We start from the raw sequence: 26,530 nt of genomic DNA, 5'->3' as shown, positions 1-26,530 counted from the left end.
CCTGCGGCACTCCACTAGTCACAAGACGTCTTTTAGACTCCACTCCTGAATAAACCACTCTCTGGTATCTCTCCTTCAACCACCCTCCTATCCATCTCACCAACCCTATATCTATCCCCATCTGCTCCAGTTTACTGATTAGGGATCCATGTGGTATCCTTGGCAAGGATACCACATGGATCCCTAAAGGCCTTGGCAAGGTCCAGTAGTATCACTGTAACCCCATTACCCCCTATCCAATTCAGCCGTCACTGTGTTATAAAACGTGAGCAAGTTACTGAGGCATGATCTACTCTTCACAAAACCATGTTGTCTCCCATACAATATCCCATTTTCATCTATCCAATCCTGTATTCTTTTCTTGACTAATTTCTCTAAGACCTTGACAATGATTCCTGATATGCTAATCGGTCAGTAATTTACAACAGCAGTCTTGGAACCACCTTTATGCAGTGGAACTATTTTCCCCTCTTTCCACCCGCTAGGGACTAACCCAGACCCAAGACTCAAATTAAACAAAATGGTCAAGGGTACTGACAATTCTTTAGCTGCTTCTCGTACAAAACGAGCTGGTATACCATCCAATCCCACAGATGTATTGACATTGATGTTATGCAATAGACTACTCACCTCCACTTCATTCACCACAATTCCCATATAATCTACTGGTTTATTCGTTTCTGCAATGTCACCACCTGGATGATATATTCTTGCAAAGTGCTCACTCAGTAACTCAACTATCTCAACTGATTCAGTTAGCTCCCTACCATCGGCATTCTTTAAAATCATTCTGCCATGTACATTTTTCCTTTTACTTGCTACACATCTAAAAAACTGTTTAGGATTCTCTTTAGCCTGCATGGCCAATGTTCTTTCGTAATCCTTTTTTGCTTTTCTTACCACACTCGTCACCCTTCTGGCCTGCGCTTTATACCATTCGTGTGCCTGCCGGTCACCTTTCTCCTTAAATTCCCTCCATAGTTGTTTCTTTTTTTGCAGCTCAAGCTTAATGGTGTTATTCATCCATTTAACCCCTACTTGATTTATTATTCAGACTCTAGGTATACAGTCAGCCATTGCTTCATGCAAGCACTTCTTAACTACCTCCCATGCACTAATTAGGCTTCAAAGAAGCCAAGTTACTTGGCTGTGATAGATCATCACACCCAACATACCAGAAAACTGGGAAATCTTTATAACTAGAAAGAAAAATATTTTTAATTTACAGACAGAAAAATAAAATAAAATCAAAAAGCACAACACAAAATCAATATAACTATGCAAGCACCAGTATATACTTAGAACACATCATGAAGTTGTATAAAAAACTCTTTCTCTACACTACCTCCTTTAATTATATAAGTTAATAGTTTTTATCTTTTTTGGAAGCAATACTGAGAATTTACTCTTTAGCTTCAAGCAGAGTTTTCATTCTCCTAAATTCACATAGGAATAAAGTTAATGTAGAAACCACTCTTACAAGTTTAAGTGCGCTACAGATCAGTTAAATTCTTCTATTTCTTAAATCACAGAATACTGAATACAGTATATTTGTCTTCAATCAAAACACTTCAATAACTTAATTTGTTTTTAATATGAAAGTCACAGTATATCTAAAGAAATAAATAAAAACCATATCAACAGTTTCAAATCACTATTCTGACTGATAGTCTGAACTGAGTCTTAAATAAAACTACAACTTATGCTCACAAATAAACATTACTTAGCCATTTTTATTATGAACTGGGAAGGAATACAGTTTCTTTCATTTTTAACTGAATAGATCTTATATGGATCAATAACAACAATAAACTTCACACAACTCTTTAAGAATTTCTTCTCTCTCTCTCTCTCTCTCTGTCTTCCATTCCTGTTCTGCATTCTGGGCATGGGAGTGGGGATGAAGTTCAATGTTGCAAAATGTAAGGTTTTAACTGGAAAACAAACATGGGATGTAGAATTTACTTTTTGTGGGAATATATTGTTGGAGGTGGAGGAAATAAGAGATCTTGGAGTGATATTGCCAAAATTGTGAGGACAACACAACAAATTCTGGTAATGATGCAGAGGACACTGATTTGTATAAGTAAGAAGGCTCTGATTGGGCCACATATGGACTACTGTGTACAGATTTGGTCACCTGGTTTTCAAAAGGATGAAGAGATGATGAAGAGGGTCCAGAGGCAATTGAATAAAATAATTTCTGAACTTTGGAATGTTGAATATGAAGAAGGATTGAGATGATACAATTTGCAGTTTAGTGGATAGGAGAAGGGGGGGGGGATATGATAAAGAAGTACAAGTCAGTAAGGGGTTTGTTATAGGATTAATGTTGAAGAGGTTTTTCACAAAATGGCGGGAGATTGGGAAGAACAAGACTCCTTATAAAACTTCCAGGGCCATCCCTGGAAATTTTATAAGGAGAGTGTGAACAAGGGAGTGAGAAGCAGGTTTTTTGCATGGAGAGTTGTGAATAACTGGAATGCATTGCCTGAGAGCATGGTGTGTGGAGAGAATTTGAATGTGTTTAAGGCACGGTACTGTGTGTATGACAAAAGTGACCTCCTAGAGTCTGCAACTCCATGAAGTCTTAGGATGATGATAATAACAATTATTATCTTCTCCTCCTTTTGACAGCTGATCAAATGCAACTCCTTCAAAATTCTTTTCACTTCTGAAGATGCTTCTATCTCACAGTCCAGCATTACTGATTTAAGCACTTCGCTTTCAATGGTCAAAAAGTTATTTTCATAGTGTGTGAAAGTTATATAATTATAATTTCGTAATCGAAGAAGCAGACGTTATAACATTCTTCATTTCATAAAGTTTATGCACTTAGATAAGTTTATGTAATTACTTTCTAAACAGTGAATACACTGCAATTTTGGCTTTCTTTGTAATGAGCATACAACATTATAATTTCAACATTACAAATTACATGAACACAATTAAGTGATAAGCTTAATAAATTTTTATAATCCAATGAAGACTTCAGGCAAAACAAAAATACCATCTCAAAACATCTTTCTTGCAATATACAAAAGGATTTTTTTTTTTTTTAATTGGCTGACATTTTTAAGAAGATGTAGAAGCAGCAATCTTATTCCTAACTGCATCAAGCTAAAAAGGAAATTCACCACAGCAAAAGCCCTAAGAATTTACAACTGTATGGAGAAAGCAACACTCAGAAGCAGATTCAAAATTAGCATTTGCTCAAAATCAGGTTCTAAATTTAAAATACCCTGAACACAAAGAAAGTAAAATTTTCTTGAGTCCAGGGCATGAATAGCTACATTTCTTAGACTGAAATAGCAGCAACACTTAACACAGCCAATGGACAATTTACTAAATTTCTCATCATGAATGGGAGACTCCATAGCTCAGTCGGTATAGACAAAGCCCTTTGGTTGGAAAGGGCTCGGTTTGATTCCCATCCATGATGCTAGGAACTTTCATCAGATCTTTCAACTAAAGGTGAGTTAGCTGATTTCATGTGGAGGTGGAGGGTTTTCCTCTCCTAGAAACTCATTTTTCATTGCTAAAAAAAAAACCAGTCCTGTGAACACACACATCTACAGACATAAATACTTACTGTAGGACAAGGAAGGCTGGGAAACTACCTTGTTCCATATCATTACTTCCTAGTAATGATATGAAACAAGCATATTGCTATCCCATGAAGCATAAGGTTGAGGAGAGAATATCAATGAATGACTTTGAAAACAGCCAACCACAAGCCAGTGATATCAGGAGCAACCAACTGCCCAAGAGTCATGTGATGTGATGAACCTTTCTAGCTATGTCCTCAACAAGTGAACTCTCAGTACTTACTAGCAACTTGACCAAAACTGAATTGGCAGCTGTGAAATCTTTAAGAGTAAGTCACTGTAATTACTAGAGCCAATAAAGGAAGTGCCACAGTTATTTTAAACCAAACAACTTACTAGACAAAATGAAAAAATTAGTCTAGACAATAGCACCTAGCAACTGTGAAATATAATTCAACTAATTGGATTAAAAAGAAAACAGTAAATTACTTAAAACAGTCACTTACTGGCCTGCAGATGCAATTACAAAATTACCTCCACACTATGCTCATTCTCCCCCAAAATTTATAGTTTGCCTAAGATTCATAAGCAGAACATATGACTTTGACAAATAGTAGAAGGTATCGACAACACCAATTATCACCTGGCCAAGAAAGTAGTGCTAACACTCAAGGAGTAGATAAGTGATTCTCCTTCTTGTACAAAATCTACACACCACTTTGTCAACAAAATTAAAGACATCACAATAAAAGTAATTTATTAGTAATTTATCTGCCCTTTTCACAAATATCCCCAATCAATAGATTGGAGACATTTGCTGATTTGCAAATTTTGCCCAAGTGCTACATTTTGGTTATTTTCTGTGACAAAATACTTTTTACCTGCAAAAAGAAGGCAATCAATTAAAAGTTACCAATTAATGGGGATAATGGTGAGCCATGGGCTCATCATTATCCCCATTAATTGGTAACTTTTATATGGAAGCTTTTGAGCAACGCATTCTAGCTTCCTTTACTTTAAAACCAAAAGTTGGGCTTTGGTACAATGATGATATCTTCATTATCTGGCTCATGGCTTAGCCTTCTTCAGTCACCTATACAAACAACCAAGCACACAATTCACACTTGGAATTGAAAGTCAATCATAGAAACACACTTCCATTTCTATATACACTTATCACATGACTTCCTTTAGGCAGTCTCAGGAGAAAGCTTTTGAAGCTGTGCCATGGCATAAAAATCTGCAAAGGAAGGATGTTAGTGGTGAATGAGAGATAGTTAAAAGGCATCTGGGAAAAGCAATATCAGATTGTATACTCAAGGTCAGGAGAGTTAATCAGGTAGGAGTTCGATGGATGTGTAGTATCGTTAAGCATGAAATGGAAAAAAAAAAAATTGCTGTAAAGAGTATATAAGGAAACACAAACAGTATAAGGTTCAGCTAAGAAAGATAACAAGGATGGTATGAATTGCAAAATCAGATTATGAGAAGAAACTAGCTGAGCACCAAAGGAAATCCCAAAGAGTTATTTTGCTACAATGGAAGGATAACATTAAAGAGTGCTGCTGATGATGAGGTGACAGAAGCAGACAAAATAGTCGAGTTTCTGAGTGACCGCTATGCAAAGGTATATCATTCAAGATACATTACAGATGTGATATATGTGGCAGGAACTGGGAATTGAGCTGAATGAACTGGAAGCTCTTAAGATATTGCAGAATCTCAATGTAAATATAGCTGTGGGATTAGATGGGATATCACTAGTACTTTTGTGAGAATGTGCAAGGTATCTGGCAATGCCTCTGACAGGCTCTTTAAGTCAGCTCTGGTAGAGTTCCAAGGGAGTGAAAAGAGGGCAAAATTATAGACCAATCAGTTGCTCACAACTGGTGGTAAAAATATTGGAAAAGCTCATCAAAAGGAGAATTCAGGAATGGTCGGATAAGAATATAATAATCAATGAGGGATAACATGGCTTTGTGAAGGGTTGGTCATGCCTTAGTAATTTACTAATTTTCTAATAGAGTGACAATTGAGTTGGATAAAGGAAATTGCTACACAATGATTCTGCTGGATTTTGTAAAGGAATATGAAAGAATATCACATGGAACAGTGTTATGCAAATTAAAAAAAAATCTGGGATGGATGTAACACTGGTTATGTAGATAAGAGATTGAGATTGCTGGACAGATATCAAAAAGTGGTATATGGAGGGCAGAATCAAGGCAAAAACAGGTGGTGGGTTGCAGGGTTCAGTGATGAGAACATGATACAGGAAATGACCTGAAAGGAAATACTCAGTTGTTTGTTGATGATGCAAAATTAGGTTGAGTAACAGTTAATCAAGCAATGTGGAGAGCTTGCAGGAAGATTTAAATATGCTGTAAGTATGGGCAAAAGATAATAGGTATAAGTTTAATGTGAAGAAATGCAAAGTTATGCATTTTGAGATAAACAGATTAGAAATGTGTACTGCACTGATGGAACTGTACTCCATGAAATGGATGAAACTAGGTACTACCCCATACAATAATATAATAATAAATTTTTTTTTTCTTTTGTGATTTTGTGACGAGGGATTTGGCAAGTTGAAGTTTAGACGGCATGTTGCTAAGGTCGCAAAATAGCTCTTAGGATTACTTGGTTACTGAAGAACACACTAACATATAGAGACAAGGAAAGCCTTGATATGTCCACATTTGGAACACTGTGCTCAGCTCATCTGGTCACCCAAGTCTCCTGAGGAGGAGAAAGTAGTAGAGAGAATGCATAGCATAGGCAAGTGATCAAGACTGTGTGTGTTCTGTGGAATGCTCCCTATGAGGACAGACTGAGAGTTTGTCAATTGCAGAAGTTTGTTCTTCTTCTTCTTCATCTTTTTCTAGCTTTACAACTCTTTGGCTAAATGTTTTGCAAGCTAAAACTCATAAAGAGTTGTAAAGCTAGAAAAAGATGAAGAAGAACAAACTTTTCTTTTCTTTTCTGTGGAATATTCTTCCAATTCTTAACTTTTAAAGTTGTAAGATCTTTTTGTACATCATCAATCCATCTTTTTCTTGGTCTACCTTTCTTCCTTTGTCCTAATGGTTACCATTCAAATATTTTTTTAACTCCTCTATCTTTTACCATTCTTTCTATATGCCTCAACCTTATCATTATATATCTTACTATATCTTCACCATTAATTAGTTGAATTAGCAGAAGTTTGTTAGCAGGCATAAAAAAGGAGATGTGATGGAAACATTTAAGTTACTTAAAGGGCTTTTTAGGATTTATGCAGGGGAAGTATTTCAAAACTTGGCTAGAAGGGACAGAACAAGAGTCATTCCTGTAAGTTGAGTAAGAATGTCGTTAGGAGGAGTGTGAGGACTAAACATTTTTCCATATAAACCATTTTACAATGGTTGAAGGTGCCTGTACAATAATATAATAATTCTTTTTTTTCCCTTTTGTGATATCTGAATTTTAATATAGATAACTTGACAATATTTTTTATACAAATTTCCAATAAATTGTATTTTCAGCAGCTTCTTGTTTAATATACTTTTATTATTTATATTATTATTATTATTTTTTAATTTTGGTCAATATGAAATAATGTGATGTTCTTTTTTGCTCACTTGTGCACATTTTCATTAAAAAATGCAAACATTTTTATGCAGTGCATACAATTTCATTTGTGTCATATGCACCCTACTGTTGTAGCCAACATTTAGCCTTCAAATGAAACAGTTGCTTAAATGAGGGATAAGATAAATGAAAGGATATACAAGATAAATTTTATCATTAATTATCTTTTACCCTGTGAAGACCTATCGATCATTATAATTCTATAAATTGATTTTCTTTATATCACTAGTAACACTTTTTTATTGATCTCATCATCATCATAATCAAAATGCCGATATGCACCTTCAGGAGTGGGTTTACAGGATAATTAAAATAGTACTACATGAAAAAGTTACACCATTAATAACTACCGATTAATTTTTTCCTACCAATTAATCTGTTATCTCTCAAGATTCCAATATTATCAGATCTACCAACCTGGCAAAGAACACTTGTTTTGAACAGCATGGACTTGATTCAGCTTTCCTTTCTCATTCTGTTGAAGTGACCATATCACCTGAGATTAGCTCTACTAACACATTCCTGAATGCTAACAATGGCGAGTGCTTTCCTAATATCCTCATTTTTGGTATCCTCTTCTTTCAGATTTTGTGCTTAATCCTTTCATTCATCCATTTGACCTTCAGAATACATTCACACATTGATGTTGTCAAATATATCTTGATCAGTGTTCACATAACACACCATTTATCCCCTCCCACCAGCTTAACTCAGCATTCCATGTTACAGCTCCCAGCATCTCCTAAGCTTCTTATAATCACCAAACTTGTAGTTCCACATGTCCTTTCCTCACAGAAGTCTTCATATGGATGGCCACCACCTAAGTGATCACTTCATGGTCACTCTCACCAAATGGGGAAAATGTGATGACTCACTTACAATCATGTCCTCCAATGAAATGATTAGATAAATTAAAGATGCCAAGAAAGTATATTCTTGGTTTCATCCTTTATCCAAGTGTGAGCAAACAATGTTTCTGCATGAAATAACTTCATGACTGGGCTACTTGTATATAGAGGCTAATGACTTCACATCATTTGTCTTAGTATCCCATAACACATAGCATTATGGGAAGGGACACTACCCAGATCTTTGTAAAGGTGAAGATGGGAGGGTATCCAAAAAATCAGGCAATCCCTCAGATCACCCAACAGTAAGCAACCCAAAGGATCATTTAACTCAGTGGTGGTTCCAATCAGTGACAGGATCACCCTGCCATGCAGAAGAACCCTCAGTGCAATGGAACCTCTGCCCAATGGCAGGCTCATCCCACCATTGAGTAGAGCCGTTCATAACCCAGGGAAAAGCATCCACCAAAGCAGCCACAAGACCACTTCAGCAGACTTCTCACATCAACAGAGAACTGTATCAGTGGGAGCCAGACCCAGAAGAGATACGAAGGGAGAAGTAATGCAGAAGTCATATATTTCCCATATACAAGTAGTCAAACCTTATTACTAAAACACTCTGAATTAGAGATGGGTGTTGAAAGTTTTTTCACTTGGTTATACTATAAATTAAAGTTGCCAAGAAATTATATTCTTGGTTTCATCTTTTATTCAGGTGCAAACAATGTTTGCAAGTGAAATGATTAGTTCTAAGATTGTCAATCTTCATGTACCCTCCCATACATGCTACCTGAGATAGTTGTTTCTCAAGAAATTTATTTTCCTCATACCCAAAAAAGCTCCAATCTATACCACCATCATTTTTTCTTTAATGTTGCTCCCACCTATGAAAGGTTGTTGGAAGTTTTTCCTTGGCTATACTATAAATAAAGATACCAAGAAATTATATATTTGGTTAAATCCTTTATCCAAGTGCCTAGTCCTGAAAATAGTTCAGGCAAAAACTTGTTTGCCTACACTTGGATAAAGGATAAACCAAGTATATAGTTTATTGGTATCTTTAATTTATAGTATAACCAAGTGGAAAAACCTCCAACCACTATCTATAATCCAGAGTATTTTAATAATAAGGTGCGACACCTTTTGGCAACTCATATATGAAAATATGACTTCTGCATTACTTCAACCTTGGCATCACCTCTGGGTCTGGCTCTCACTGACGAGACCTCAATTAAGGTCGAAATTGGTCTGGGTAGTGACCCTTCCCATAATGCATAGCATTATACACCACCATAAGGATATGTGCTTTGCATTATGGGATACTAAGGCAAGTGGTGTGAAGTTATAGGCTTCTAGCTGGCCCAGTCCTGAAAGTTTGCCTACACTTTATCCAAGTATATAATTTATTGGTATCTTTAATCCATGAAAGGTTATTTGCAAACTTATAATACATTTTATACTGTGTGTGGGTGAAGGATTTTTTTTTTCTATTTTATCAATTTTATATATTTTTGATTTTATTTTTTATAGTCCAGCGCAGTGGTTTGAAAAGATCAATGCTTGATCTTTTCAAACCACTTCAGGCCTCCAATAAATAGGATTGTAGTCTCACTGGATGATGAAATTCATCTTCCACCTAAAGACAATCACGTATCTATTCAAGATACCAAGTAATTTTATATAAATTTGGTTTTTAATCCTATTTCCCAAGTAATTAAAAAGACAAGTATGTCAAGTTTGCGCCTGCACGTAGTGCAAGACTGAGGCAACTCCTGCAGGTGGTGCAGAACTTGAATACATAATATACCCAAGTTAAAAACTTTCTACAATCACATATCTATGCCTAAGGCAGGATTTGAACCTGCAACTTGTTGGGTTGGAGAATAGGTATGCTAACCACTCAGCCAACCAACAATGCTGGCAAATAATTAAAATTGCCATAATGATTACACTTCAAATCCTATAACTAACTTGTAGAAGTTGCTTAGGCATTTCTTCATCACCACCCTCCACATTCAATGACTTATAGCAATATAAAACTAAATATCTCTTCTTGTCAACCTCACAACACACTCAAGACCTTGATGTGGAAAGTTTATTTTTCACTTGGTTAGAGTATAATAAATTTAGTTTAATCCTTTATCCAAGTGTGAGCAAACAAAGTTTGCGCCTGAAAGTATCTTCAGGACTGGGGTAAGGTGATACAACACCAGGGCAACTCGTTGCAAAGGTGTAGCAAGCTACCAACACTCCTGTCCCAGTATCTCCTATAATGCAAAACACATCTCCTTGTGGATATGTCTAATGTTATGCATTAAGGGAAGGGCCACTACCCAGCCTAGTTTCGACCTTTATTGAGGTCTCTTCAGTGGGAGCCAGGCCCAAGCTGAGATACCATGCAAAAGCATTTGCAGGTCATCTCTACCTATAGGAGTTGCCAAATGGTGTGCCACCCTTTTTTAATAAATTACTCTGGATTTAGAGAAAGATGTTGAAAGTTTATTTTTCACTTGGTCAGTCCTGAAGATACTTTCAGGTGCAAACTTTGTTTGCTCACACTTGGATAAAGGATTAAAATAAATTTATTATACTCTAACCATCCAGAGTAATTTATTAAAAAAGGGTGGCACACCATTTGGCAACTCCTATAGGTAGAGATGACCTGCGAATGCTTCTGCCTGGTATCTCAGCTTGGGCCTGGCTCCCACTGAAGAGACCTCAATAAAGGTCGAAACAAGTCTGGGTAGTGGCCCTTCCCTTAATGCATAACATTAGACATATCCGCAAGGAGATGTGTTTTGCATTATAGGAGATACTGGGACAGGAGTGTTGGTAGCTTGCTACACCTTTGCAACGAGTTGCCCTGGTGTTGTATCACCTTACCCCAGTCCTGAAGATACTTTCAGAAAAATAACAGAAAAAATAACTTGGATAAAGGATTAAACTAAATTTATTATTACACTCAAGACCATTACCACTTTCTTGCATCTCCACTTTTATTATTGTTATTTTTCGGACCCCCATGGAGTTACAAGACTCATAGCAGATAGTCAAAACTAGTGAGCCCAAGTCTATCATAGTAGTGCTTAAACTAATCCACAGTCTGCACATTCACACCCTCTTAGTCAATGCATTCCATGCTCCTACCACTCTCCATGAAAAAAAATTTATTTCTTACCCTTTTACTCAGCACCTCCTTTTGTAACTTCCAAGGATGGCCTCTTGCCCTTGTTCATTTCCATCATTCTACCATATGAAAAATCTCGTTAATACAATACTAACCCTTCAACAGATTAAATGACTCGATCATATCCCTCCTTTGCCTTCTATCCATAAAGCTCTGCAGTCCTCATGCCCTCAGTATATTCTCATGATCACTGTACAACATTGATCATGGTCTCAGTATATTCTCATGATTAATGTTGTACAGTCCTGACATCATTTTTGCTATCTGTCTGCACTCTCTTTCTTTCTCTCTCTTCCTCTCCATGGTTACTTCATGCCCTTCAAATCCCAGTGACCAGATCTAAGTATAGTAATTCAGATGTGTTTGGATAAAAACTTTATATAATGGGACGAGCACACTTTTATCTCTCATGATTAATGTCATACAGTCCTGACATCATTTTTGCTATCTGTCTGCACTCTCGTTCTCTCTCTCTCTCTCCATGGTTACTTCATCCCCTTCAAATCCCTGTGACCAGATCTGAATACAGTAATTCAGATGTGATTGGATAAAAGCTTTATACAATGGGTAGATACCTAACACCCTGTTGGGTATCTACTTGGATACTGAACGAACGAGGATGGGCTGGCAATTTGGGATTTAGCCAACCAAATTGTTATTGGCTTAAACCAATATAGAAAATGATGGTACAACATGACAAAATTTCATGCCATCTGGGGCATCACCCGGTTAAACAAGGTCCCCGTTGTTTTTGCCAGGGAACCAGGGTGAACAGCGAAAAGTCAGCTACTGGAACCAATCTTAAAGAACACCCCAACTCAACATACACCAGAGTTAAAGATCGGTACTATCAACATAAGAAGCCTGAATGGCAAAGAAATGGAGTTAGCTGAGGAATTAGATGAGTACCAGATCGACATAATAGGGGTGACTGAAACAAAAAAAACAAAAACTGGTGAGATCTTTCTGACCAATAAATACAAAATGCTATATTCAGGCTGACAATCAAGGAACACAAGGAGAAGCCATAGTATTCAACACTAAATATGAGACTAATCTTCTTGAATGGCAGACAGTCTCAAGTAGAGTGATGTCCCACAGAAGGTTCTACTAAGGTAGAAGTCGAGGAATTTTTTGAAGCTTTAGAGAAAGCAAATGACACAATGAAAAAGGAAAAGTTGATCCTTGTTGGGGATCCAAATAGCAGAGTAGGAAATGATTGTCAGACATAGAAAAATATTTTGGTAAAATTTGGAGAAAAGAGCAAAGCTAATAATAATGGCAAATACCTGTTGGATTTCTGCTCAGGACATGGACTGGTTATTAATAACACCATGTTCCAACATAAAAATGTGCATAAATTCATGGACAGAAGAGGCAAGGAATAAGAAAATTCTCATTGAGTATGTTATTGTTGATAGTGATGTTTTCTCCCTGGTGCAGGACACCAGAGTGTGAAATTACAGAGGATTTGAAATTGGAAGTGATCACTATTTAGTCTTGAGCAGGATAAAATTGAATTTCATATTGAAAAGAAGAACATATAAGAAAGTTTTAAAGTGAATAAAAGTTGAGCAGCTCTCAGATGTGAAGTGTAGACTAAAATACACAAAGATTTTTGAAGAAATAATGAAAGAGTTTGAGAATAGGAACCAAATCTTGCAGATTAAATGGCAAGCCTTGAAGAAAACCCTGATTTGTTCAGCCAGAGAGGCATGTGGTGAGGTTGTCTGCAAGGATAGCAAAATCAGAACTCCATGGTGGATACAGAAAGTTAAAGAGGCAGTGAAGGAAAAGAAAAAAGCATATCAAAAGTTTCTGGCAAATAAGTCAGCTTGTACTCTTAGAGAATACAAGACAAATGTAAGAAAGCCAAACACTGTTTAAAACTAGATAAACAAGTCATGGGAAGACTTTGATAAGAACATAGAAAATAAATATCAAGAAAGTGACAAGATATTCTGGAGGTTGTTGAAGCTCAGAAATGGAAGAAAGAGTGTTGTAAAAAGGTGACATGAAAACTAGAGAAAAAGATATCCTTGAAGTATGGAGCAATTACTTCGAAAAATTGCTAAATGAAACAAGCAGTGATAGCACAGTGGTAAAAAACACTCCACAGCCGTGCAGTCAGGAATATATATCCATACTTGAAGTAGAAAAAGCCATCAAAGGCTTGAAATGTGGAAAGGCAGCAGGAATAGATGATATTTGACCAGAAATGCTGAAATATGGAGGTATAAAAGTCCTACAGTGGCTGCACTGCATAGTTCATAAGGCCTGGACAGAGAAACGAATTCCTGATGATTGGAGTAGAGCTCTCATAGTACCCATATATAAAAAGGGAAATAAAACTGAATGTGAGAATTACAGAGGTATTTCCCTACTGAGTGTTCCTGGCAAGATCTATGCAAGTATACTTGAGAAACAGTTGAGAAGAATTGTGGAAAAAAAGCTTGGTGAAGAACAAGCTGGATTTAGACCAAATAGAGGCTGTCAGGATCAGATCTCCACTTTACGACAAATGTTGAGAAATCATGGGAATAAAACAAAGATCTGTATTTAAGTTTTGTAGATCTGGAAAAATGCCAAGAGAGAAGATATTCAGTATGCTACAGTTATATGGTATCAATGGGGCATTATATGAAGCAATGTTTAGTCTTTATTTGAGTTGTAAGTCAGCAGTTAGAATTGAAAGAAATATAGGAAGATGGTTTAATGTTAAATTTGGTGTCAGAAAAGGATATACATTATCCCCTCTGTTATTCATTATCTATATGGATCACATTATGAAGGAAAGTGGTATTAAACCTGATATCAAATTTGGAGATGTTAATGTCAGCTCTTTGCTTTATGCAGATAATGATATACTTCTAAATAAATCCGCTACAAGTCTGCAAGATTCCCTGACTAAATTGAGTAGCTGTTGTAATAGATATGGTATGGTCAGCAATAACAAGACAAAGACAATGAAAATAGGCAGAAGCATTGAAAATATCAACTGTCTTGTGAATGGAGAAGCTCTGGAACAAGTAAAACATTTGAACTACTTAGGCATGATTTTTAGTGAAGATGGTAAATTAAATATGGAAATTGAGAACAGAATTACAAAGCTGGTATGGTAGGAAGTCAATTGAATAAATTCATATGGAATAAGAGAGAAATTAGTCTGAACATTAAATTAGCTGTATACAAGACAGTGTTCAAACCAGTTTTAATGGATGTGAGAGCTTGGTTAGAAGTAAAACACTTGATCAAAGACTAGAAACTGCTGATATGAGAGTCCTGAGGAAGATTAAGAGCATGAACAGATAGCATCAATGGCAATATCATATTAAAAATGAGAATATTAGGAAAGAAGTTGACATTGTCAGCATCGAGGAATGCGTTAGCAGAGCTAATCTCAGGTGGTATGGTCACTTAAACAGAATGGGCGAGGAAAGATTAACAAAACAAGTGTTCTCTGCCAGGCTGGCAGGAAAATGACCCAGAGGAAGACCAAGATATAGGTGGATTGATACAGTAAAAAGTGTCTTACATGATAGAAATATAAGATCTGATGATGTTGGAGTCCTGACAAGTAACAGAGTGATTTGGAGGAAAATTGTAGATAGGAAGTTAGTAATAATGTAAATTTTTCATGTAGTACTATCATAACCTGTACCACCCCTTGAGGGTACAAATGCAAGAATTTGATGATGATAATGTTTATGGCCTCCACTGATGAGTTTAAGAACTCCATGGAGTAGCCCGTAATAATAATAATTACATATAGCAATATTGATGTGCTGACAAATAATACACTAATTTGAAGGAAAATTAGTGTGTTATTATACTGTCACAGTATCCTGTATACCACTTGAAGGTGTATGTGTGTGTGTCTATATATATATATCTATATGTTTATATATATTAGGAAACTAATGCTGATGATATACACGTCATTCATTTTGTCAGTCCATTTGTATGAAGCTATTCCTGGAATGCCTATTCACACTGTTGTGCAAACAAAAACAATCTAATTACAACAAAATGAGAATTTTTTGGGCAGTATACTGATATACGTTCTAATTTCCAGTTAGTCAAAGTAGAGTTATTAAAATATGCAAACAAAAATCCACTAATACCTTCATTTCCTAAAGGAAAGAGGCAAGGCCATTTAGTCCTAAATTTTTGAAGACTAATGGGCAACACTAACCTCCATCCTTAGCTGTCTCTAATAGCTGACCTAAGCCATGAATGATTTTCAAAGATGTCCAGGGAGGAGACTACAGCTGTTGCTATCTTGCAGTCCTTAACAGCATATGCTATCGTCTGCAATAGTTTGCACTTGATTATCTGAAGCAGCAAGGTTAAAAAAATATCAGTTTCCAAGAGGGAAAAACCATTGTCCGTGTTAAAGACCTAGGAACCAGCTGAAATAGAATTGAACTTTCTTTGGCTGTTTGGTGCCATAGCAACAAACAACATTTCCACACCTACAATACGTATTGTTATATTTTGCTCTTTGCCGACCTTGCAATTGGTTTCATGTAATACAAAAATTATAAGGATCTCATGCATTTTTGGATTCCAAAAGATTACTGAAATTCAACACTTTGAACTAGATGATGAGAAAATGATCACATATCAACAAGTAAACCAAGGGCTGTTTTTTGCAGATGTAATGCAAGGATATAATACTGTTTACACTAATTAAAAAATTATGCAACTTAAACAAAAGCTGAGATGATTTCCCAAATTTTAGTAAAAATCTGAGAGATACCAAATTTTATTACATTTATTCAAGCATGAGTATTACTTCTAATCATTTTGAAAAGGTTTGAACCAAAATTGAACTGACTAGATAGCATTTGGTGAACAATGTAAATATCAAATTTCATTAAATTTCACTCAGCTGGAGCAGAGTTATTACTCACAGTGGACGTTATCTTATCCTAATGAATATGATGGCATTTAATGAATTACTAATTAAACTTTAATAAATAAGATGATAAATCATAAATCATGAAAAAAAATTAACAAAGATTTTTTTTTACTTCTTTCACTGAAATAAAAATACAACATAGAAGAATATGTAAAAAAAAAGTACCTATGTCCATTTTCCACAGCTATTTCTAAACAGTTGTTATCATTGCTATCCAGTTGAGCTATATTAGCTCCCCATCTTAAAAGCAGCTTTACTACTTCTATGTGTCCTTTTTTTGCAGCCAGATGAAGAGGTGTTGTCTGGAAAGAAGTCAATATCATAACATGTTGTGGTATACTGCTTCAAGATAATAAAGAACTTACATAAACTTAAAACAGGAGACTTCCACATAGCCTTTAAAGGAATGCGGAGAACAGACCAGAGCTTCTGACCTAATGTCCAATACTCACCTTCTCGTGGTGCACCCTGTTGGGTATCTACCTGGATACTGAACAAACGAGCATGGGCTGGCAATTTCGGATTTAGCCGACCAAATTGTAATTCTTATTGGCTTAAAACCAAATTACAAAATGATCGTACAACATGAAAAAATTTCATTCCGACTGGGGCGTTGCCTGGTTAAACAAGGCCCCCGTTGTTTTCACCAGGGAACCAGGGTGAACAGCGAAAAGTCAGCTACTGGAACAAATCTGAAAAAACACCCCAACTCAACATCACCAGAGTTAAAGATCGGTACTATCAACATAAGAAGCCTGAATAGCAAAGAAATGGAGCTAGCTGAGGAATTAGATAAGTGCAGATCAACATAATAGGGGCAACTGAAACAAAAAAGACAAAAACTGGTGAGATCTTTCTGAGTAATAAATACAAAATGTTATATTCAGGCAATGACAATCAAGGAAAAGAAGGAGTCGCCATAGTATTCAACACAAAATATGAGGCTAATCTTCTTGAATGGCAGGCAGTCTCAAGTAGAGTGATGTGGGCAAATATGAGAATGGAGAATTGGACAATAAGACTTATTTGTGCCTACAGTCTCACAGAAAGTTCTAATAAGGTAGAAGTCGAGGAATTTTTCAATGTTTTAGAGAAAGTAACTGACACAATGAAAAAGGAAAAGTTGGTTTTTGTTGGGGATCCAAATAGCAGAGTAGGAAATGATTGTCAGACATAGAAAAATATTTTGGTAAAATTTGGAGAAAAGAGCAAAGCTAATAATAATTGCAAATATCTGTTGGATTTCTGCTCAGGACATGGACTGGTTATTAATAACACCATGTTCCAACATAAAAATGTGCATAAATTCATGGACAGAAGAGGCAAGGAATAAGAAAATTCTCATTGACTATGTTATTGTTGATAGTGATGTTTTCTCCCTGGTGCAGGACACCAGAGTGTGAAATTACAGAGGATTTGAAATTGGAAGTGATCACTATTTAGTCTTGAGCAGGATAAAATTGAATTTCATATTGAAAAGAAGAACATATAAGAAAGTTTTAAAGTGAATAAAAGTTGAGCAGCTCTCAGATGTGAAGTGTAGACTAAAATACACAAAGATTTTTGAAGAAAAAAATGAGAGTTTGAGAACAGGAACCAAACCTTGCAGATTAAATGGCAAGCCTTGAAGAAAACCCTGATTGATTCAGCCAGAGAGGCATGTGGTGAGGTTGTCTGCAAGGATAGCAAAATCAAAACTCCATGGTGGATACAGGAAGTTAAAGAAGCAGTGAAGGAAAAGAAGAAAGCATATCAAAAGTTCCTGCCAAATAAGTCAGCTTGTGCTCTTAGATGATACAGAGACAAATGTAATAAAGCTAAACAGTAATAAAGTAATAAATGTAATAAAGCTAAAGCACAACACACTTGTATACGCGACAGTGAGTGAGTGAATCAATATAATTGCAAAAGACAAGTAAGTTGGGAGAATTCTTCAAAGCCATTGCTGACTCAAAAAATAATCTTTCAGATCTATAATGACTCCTAAATAGTACATTCGTTTTCCTCCATCTAATCCTGTGTGAAGGAGTATCCAAAGCATGGTCTGCCAGTCCCAACTTTGCCATAGTAATAGTAGCGAATGTATCTTTCATGTTCTTCAGGGCGGATGTTCACTGATCTTCCTGTTTGCCCATCCGCCCGGAAGAACATGAAAGATACATTCGCTATTTCATACACTCCTGAGTGTGCTAAAGGGTGAAGTTTATCCTTAGGCGAGTGGATCAGAGTAGCCAGCTTGACATGAGGTTTGATCCGCTCGCCTAAGGATAAACTTCACCCTTTAGCACACCCAGGAGTGTATGAAGTTCCTTGTGACTGTAACTTGGCCTATTATGGGCAAACAGGAAGATCAGTGAACATCCACCTGGAAGAACATGAAAGATACATTCACTACTATTATTATGGCAAAGTTGGGACTGGCAGACCATGCTTTGGACACTCCTTCACACAGGATTAGATGGAGGAAAACGAATGTACTATTTAGGAGTCATTATAGATCTGAAAGATTATTTTTTGAGTCAGCAATGGCTTTGAAGAATTCTCCCAAATTACTTGTCTTTTGCAATTATATTGATTCACTCACTCACTGTCGCGTGTACAAGTGTGTTGTGCTCTGATGATGCCGAGTTGAAAAGCAGCGAAATATAAGCGTTAATAAAAACATCTTTGTGAAAAAAGTGTGTGGTATTGTTAATACCGTGAAAAATAAGTCATGAATAACCATCAACACCTAAGCTTATCTGTTAGATCTCTCCATGTTAATTTGTAGACATCTTTATTTTGAAAATTGTGTCAGTAATAATTAGTCCACGTCCTGAACAGAAATTCTGCAGGTGCTTAGCATTATTATTAGCTTTGCTTCTTTCTCCAAATTTTCCCCAAACATTTCTATTTGTCTGGTAATCATTTCTTACTGTGCTGTTTAGATTTATAACAAAGACACTTTTTCTTTTTGTCAATTGCAATCTCTAATGCCTTAAAAAATTCTTCCCTTCCTTAGCAGACCTTCTGTTTGACTAGAGGTGTAAATAAGTAAATAAATAAATAAAGTAAATAACTAAATATTTTACTACATGCAATATTGAATATATATAAAGATAATGAAATAAAAATAAAAATAAATGAAAAGTTGTCTGAAAAACAATCTATAAACCAAGGAGTAAGACGTCCTCTGTCTCCAACACTTTTCAATATTTACATTAATGAAATATTAATACAGTGGAACACCTTAAACAATCAAGGTATAGAAATTTCCTGGAATAACAAAATAAATAGGCTATTATTTGCAAATGATCAGGTAATAATATCAGATAAGGAAGACAATTTAAAAAGAGCAATATATAATTTAAACATTATAGTAGAACAGTTTGGAATGAAAATTTCCATAGATAAAACTAAAACAATGGCATTTTGTAGACAAACTCCGGTTAGAAGCAAAATAGTTATTAATAATAAAATAATAGAACAGATAAATACTTTCAGTTATCTTGGATGTGAAATATTATATGAAGGAGAAAAAGACAAAATTAAAAACTTCAAAACTTTTACAGGTTATAGGCCTGATAAATAGAACACTCAAACCAAATATAGTACAAAAAGAAACACGCTTGAAAATATACAATACCTTAGCAGTGCCCAGATTATTATATGACAGTGAAATTGGGCAATAAACAAACAAGATAAACAAAGAATAAAAACAAGTGAAATGCGATCTATGAGAAGAACTGCAAAATACACATCATTAGATCAAGTATGGAGTAATTATAAGCCAATTGGAAAGAGAAGGCAGGGTAGACCTCAAAAAAGGATATTAGATGGATAATGAGACCAGAACAGACCAATATGATCTATACCCGTAATTAGTGTTATAATAATGATGTACGAGGGCTGTTCAATAAGTAATAAGACTAATTTTACTGTCGCAAAACCACTCATCACAATATTAATTTCTTTGGAATAAGGAAATGTTGCAGTCTGTATTAACAAAAGAGGTTGATAGATGGCGTATACGGGCTGATGTGCCAGAGTGTCACATGACTAAACGCAAGCTTGTTTCGGCGTGCATGCGCCATGACCAGTCGTCGAAATGGAAGCGTCCTTGGAACAGCGTTATGTGATTAAATTGTGTGTGCATTTCCAAAAATCGGCACCGGACACTTTTAACACGATACACGAAGCTTTCCACGATGAAGCAATGTCGAGGGCAAGTGTTTTTCGCTGGCATAAAACTTTTAAGGAAGGAAGGCAAAATGTGAAAGATCTTGAACGTGAGAGAGGACCTTCAACATCCATCACAGAAATAATGATCAACACAGCAGCGATTATCATCGAGGAGGATCGCAGAATTGTCAAAAGGAAGTGTTCACTGCTGAAGAATGGCTTCTTATTGCACCACGATAATGCAAGGCCACATATTGCTGGTTGTGTAGTGGACATTTTGCAGAAGAACAGCATAGATATCCTACCACACCCTCCATACAGTCCTGATCTCGCACCGTGCGATTTCTGGCTGTTTCCTCAGCTCAAGAAACCACTAAGAGGCCGCCATTTCGAAAGCAACAAAGCATGTGTAAAAGCTATGGAGGCGGTTTTGAAAGAACTCTCAAAAAACGGACTTTCACATGTGTTTAAGAAGTGGACACAATGTTGGGACAAATGCATCGCGTCTCAAGGTAGTTACTTCAAAAAAGACCATGTAAATGATGACGATTAAAGGTAATCTGTTTTCTGCATAAATATAGTCTTATTACTTATTGAACAGCCCACGTAAATAAGTATCATTGTAAAGTTCCTCATTCTGATATTTGCCCACATCACTATACCTGATACTGTCTGTTATTCAAAATTATTGTCATATTTAGTGTTGAATACTGTAGCTATTGCTCCTTTTCCCTGATCATTACTGCCTGAACATAGTCTGTATGTGTTGCTTAGAATAATCTCCCCTCTCTGTTTTCAAAACTCCTATTTTGTCAATCTGGTACTTACCCAGTTTTTCTGCTAGTTCCATTTCTCTTCCAATCTTGAACTCAGCTGATGCTGAAGTTGAGTTGGAGTGAGTTCCAACAAGATCAAATAAAGATTACTATTTATACTGAAATATTCCTTCATGATCATGATATACTGGAGAGAGATCATGCTGAGTGGACATAAACTATATTCAATCGAGTGATGGAGTAAATCATTTGATGTAAAGATATTATTAGTCATCTTTTTTATTATTATTATTATTGTTCCGGGAAACTCCAAGGAGTCGATAGACTCATCGAGGGAGGCCCTAACATCATGTCAAGAACAACTATTCAACATTCACACAGTATCTATCATACCTTGCCTTGAACTCATTCACGGTCGTAGCACCCAAAACAGACTCTGGAAGCTTATTCCACTCGTTCACCACTCTCCAAGTAAAAAACCTAGCTCTAACATCCTTGTCAACCACGCTCTTGCCCAGCTTCCATGCATGGTCCCTAGTCCTCCCACCACCAGTCATATTTTCAAAAATATCTTCTGGATCAATCTTATAAAAACCCTTCAGCAATTTGAATGTCTCAATCATATCACCCCTCCTTTGCCTATCGTCCAATTTCTGCAACCCACAAATCCTTAACCTATTCTCATAAGGTTCATTCCACAGACCTGCTATCATCTTGGTCACTCGTCTCTGGACCCTCTCCACTTCCTCCCCATCACAAAGAAACTCTGGTGCCCATAACTAGGCACAGAAGTCCAGATGGGGGGGTCCTATCAAGGCTTGATACAGAGGAACAACAACTTGTTTGTCTCTGCATGTTAAAGTATTTTTCAGAAGCCAAGTGATTTGGTGAGCTGTTTTAGTCACTTTTGCAATGTGCCCCCTAAACTTCAACTCCCTATCCACCAACACTCCCAAATCCCTGGCCTCATCAATCTCCTGGAGTACGGTTCCACCAATGCGATATACTGCTGCTATTCTTTTCACCCCAAAGTGCATAACCTTACACTTTGGCACATTAAATTGACATCCATTTTTCCTAGCCCAGTCCTCCAGACTATCCAAATCATCCTGTAAAATTTTGACATCCTGTGCACTCACAATTGCTCTACCCAACTTTGCATCATCAGCAAACAAGTGAACACTTCCTCTCAAATCCTTTCCAATATCATTGATGAACAAATTGAAAAGCAGTTCATTAATGAAAAGCATCTTCATGAATAATTCTAGTGCATTCACTAATGAGGAGAGAATAAAGTGTATTGATGAATTCAAAAGTTATTAAATTATTATTGTTATTTTATTTTTATAATCAAAAGAAAAATACAGTAGTATAAATAATGTAAGGGGTAACAAGGAGAAGGGAAATTGTCAAAAGCAAAAAAGTCATAATGTTACAATTTATGATTTAGGTACTGTATACTGTTTGTCTACTCCAAGACTTGTATATATGACAAAGAAATTATCTCACACAATACCACAAAGTCCACTGCATGCTTCCTCCTCTGATCTACTACCCAGTAATGATAAAGAAAACAGATCACTGTAAACCATCCTAGTCATACTGAATGCTTTCTAACGATCTGATTTCTTTATCATTACTAAGGTATCCCACTGCTCTCACACTCTTCCTCCTATACATTAATGAAATTCTCTCTCACTACCCTCAAATCCTTTCCATGGTTTTCCTGATGACAGTACATTCCCATATACGTATGCACCCAGTGCGGATTAAGGGGAGGGCTGACCAGGCAGCTGCCCAGGGAAACAAAATTAAGGCCAGTAATAGAGCCTTATATCTATGCAACTTTGAAAAAGCGAAGAATGGTCTTATTTCTTATTAAAAGCTCATAGGGAGAGTGAAGAATGTATCAATAGCAACAATAAACGGTAACAGTAAAATAAACCACCGCTAGATAGCAGGGACTTCATTTTATAACAGTCGTCATCACTATTCATTATGTGTGCCTTTTTTTTTTAAATATTTAAGATAGGATGGATTGCAAAGAAATTAAATTAAAAATACCATGTACTATAAAGTTGTTTTAATTGAAGCTCGAATTATAAAAGTTTAGTAAACAAATCAAAAATGTGCATAATATTCAGTAGGCGAGGTGGAAGCTTGCCCATAAGGTTGAATATTGGTATGACATGGCACATTGGCATTGGCTAAACCAATTAACTAATTTAAAACTCTCTCAGAAAAGTTGTCAAACAAAGGCTTTCTCCATATTGATTCTAATTTTAGGTGTTAGTTCATTAAATTAAAATTATACAAGATCGTCTTTGTACGTTCTGTGTTTTTGTATGTGTTATGTGTTTTGAAATTATTAAGTAATTTCTTATTGTTTTATTTTGCCTGTCCTTGAAATTTATAATAATAATGGTGATTTATTGGTGAGTTTTACATTTTATTATTTTTACTATTAAATTCCCATTTATTGTTAATTCAATTTTTTTTTTAATCATAGAAATTTGGAATTTCTAACCCTTCAAAATGTCGTCTAAAAAATTATCTGGAGCAGAAAACTGTAAAAGAAAATTAGAAAAAGAAAGAAATATTTCTAAACGTGCAAAATATTTAACTAACTTCCTAAACTAAAATCGGCAAATTTATCTTCACCTGACTCTACTTCTTTTAACATTTCAATGAAAGAAGATACATCACATGATGAAAACTCTAGAGAATTTTCAACACATGATGCTAGAGAATTAAACTTTGATGATATAAGTCTAAATGAAAAAGATCAAAAAAAATGAAAATAATGATTTGCAAATTTCAAATTCAAAAGTGACAAATTTCAAAGTAAACCCACAGAACATTTCTGAAAATACTTTTTGGTATAACGATCCAGCTACATGGCCTTTCCCATTAAACTCTGCAGTTCACGATTATATTTTATCTTCAGATTTATTAGAATGTATCAGAGATGAAAGCACTTAATTTTGTTTATCCCAGAGACACAGAAAATTGATGTTTTTCAACATCAATGTATTATACAATAACTCCAAATGGTGAAATATATTTATGAAAATGGCTTATTTATTCAATGAGTGCCAACAAAGTATTTTGTATTTGCTGTAAATTATTTTATTCTAATAAAGTAACTACAGCCTTAGGATCAGTTGGTCATTGTAAGTGGAAACATATAAATGATTACTTAAAGAGTCATGAAAATTCATCTTCTTCTTCTTATTGTGCTATCTTCTATCGAAGGTCAGCGACCATCTTGGCGAACAAACTGCGCTCTTGTGCTAATCTGAGCACTTGTGCACTGCTCTTTCCTGTCCACGTCTTGATGTTGTCAAACCATGATATTCTTTTTCTTCCTCTAGTTCCTTTGCCATCAATTCTTCCTACCAAAATAGTTTGTAGAAGTTGGTATTTGCTGTTTCTCATGATGTGTCCAAGATATGATGTTTTTCGTTTCTTGATTATTTGTACAAGATGTTTAGCTTTGCCAATGGATTTTAAGACATCTTCATTGGTAATTTTTTCTGTCCATGATATCTTTAGCATTCTTCTGTATAGCCACATCTCAAAGGCTTCGATTTTCTTGATGGTTGTCGCCTTCAATGTCCATGTTTCAACTCCATAGAGCAGAATAGACCACACGTAACATTTCAGCATTCGGCATCTGACTTCCATGTTTAGGTCTTTATTGCAGAATAGTGTTCTCATTTTCATGAAGGACTGCCGTGCAACTTCAATCCTTGTCTTTATATCTATTTCTGGATCCCACCATTCATTAAGCCAGCAACCAAGATATTTATATCTTGACACTTGATCAATATTTTTCCCATTGAGTGTCAGTTTCATTGATGAGGCTGGATGTTTGCTGATGATCTTGTATTTTGTCTTGTTGATGTTTATATTTATTCCCATTCTTTGGCTTTCTATGTATACTTTGTCAACGAGTTTTTGGAGATCCATAATGTTATCTGCAATTAGCACGGTGTCATCTGCATATCGTAGGTTGTTAACAATCTTTCCATTTATTGTGATTCCCTCTGAACATTCTTCCAATGCTTTTTTAAAGATTACCTCTGCATATATGTTGAACAGGAGTGGTGAGAGCACACATCCTTGTCTCACTCCTCTTTTGATGTTAATATCACTGGTAGTAATGTTGTCTAATTGAACGGTAGCTGACTGATTCCAATACAGATTTGTTATTAGTCTTATGTCTTGTTCGTCTAGCCTTATTTGCTGAAGGATTTCTATTAAGTTGGTGTGCCTGACTTTGTCGAATGCTTTTTCAAAATCTATGAAACACATAAAGACAGATTTCTGTTTTTCTATGCATTTTTGTATCAATATTTGGGTACAGAAAAGGGCCTCTCTAGTACCAAAACCATTCCGAAAGCCGAATTGTGTTTCACTTAGAGTTTCTTCACTTTTTCTATAAATGCGATTCTGAATTACTTTCAAAAATATTTTTAATGTTTGGCTCATTAGACTAATAAGTCTGAAGTCACCACAGGAATTCGCTTTGGGTTTCTTTGGGATAGTGATAAATGTAGATTTGAGCCAATCTGATGGAAATTCATCACTTTTATATATTTTATTAAATAGTTTTTCAAGAAGTTTGATGTTATCTGGTTTGATTAATTTTAAAAATTCTGTTTGCACACCATCTGGTCCACTGGCTTTTCCTGTTTTACTTGTTTGTATAGCATTCTCTATTTCGCATTTCATGATTGCTGGTCCTTGAATGTTATCTTTTATAATTATAGGCTTCTGTCTAGTATCATTGAAAAGTTCTGTTACATATTTTATCCATATCTGTGCTTTATTCTCTTCTTCTAGAAGTATTTTTCCATTTTCGTCTCTTAGAGACACTATTTGCTTTTTCCTCAGTTTTCCGAAAATTTCGTTGATTTTCTTATACAGATTGAAATTATCATGTTGTTTCTGAAGCAGTTCAATTTCAGTACATAAATTTTTCATCCAATTTTCCTTGGCTTCTTTTATTTTTTTCTTGATGATGTTATGTGTTTCTGTATACCTGGCTAGGTCTTTGTTTTTATACATTCTTCTTGTATCAATAAGAGAAAGAATCTCATCTGTCATCCATTCCTGTTGTTTTATATTATTCACATAACCTACTTCTTCAATACTTGTTGTTACGATGGCATTCTTTAAGCTATTCCAAAGAGATTCCACACTTTTATTTTCTTCTATGTTAATCTGTTGTAATCGCAGGTTAAGCTGTGTCTTGGCACTTTTATTTATGTTCGGGTCTTTCAGTGTTTCTACATCAATTTTCTTTTTCTTCTTTTGTGATTTTTTAGCTGATTTTAATCTAAGACGTACTTCTGCAACTATGGGATTGTGGTCTGATGAGATATCTGCTCCAGGATAAGTCTTTGCACTCTTTATACTACTGTGGAATCTTTTATTTATCAGTATATAAT

The 26,530-nt window shown here is 35.6% G+C and overlaps 1 protein-coding gene across 1 annotated transcript in view; it reads right to left on the bottom strand.

Moving 5' to 3' along the window:
- LOC150109149 (transient receptor potential cation channel subfamily A member 1 homolog) overlaps positions 1–26,530 on the bottom strand; it is a 475,501-nt gene that overhangs the window by 205,126 nt on the left and 243,845 nt on the right. The window contains exon 14 of the mRNA XM_090411752.1: positions 16,303–16,439. Coding sequence (XP_090267878.1) covers positions 16,303–16,439 — 137 coding nt within the window. The remainder of the gene's footprint in view (positions 1–16,302; positions 16,440–26,530) is intronic.

Source organism: Typopeltis vanoorti, chromosome 2, assembly GCF_054136105.1.
Source record: "Typopeltis vanoorti isolate ZY-2024b chromosome 2, IOZ_Tvanoo_1.0, whole genome shotgun sequence".
Classification (NCBI taxonomy): domain Eukaryota; kingdom Metazoa; phylum Arthropoda; class Arachnida; order Uropygi; family Thelyphonidae; genus Typopeltis; species Typopeltis vanoorti.
Note: the sequence above shows the minus strand (reverse complement) of the source record. Positions and strands in the feature narration are given on the sequence as shown.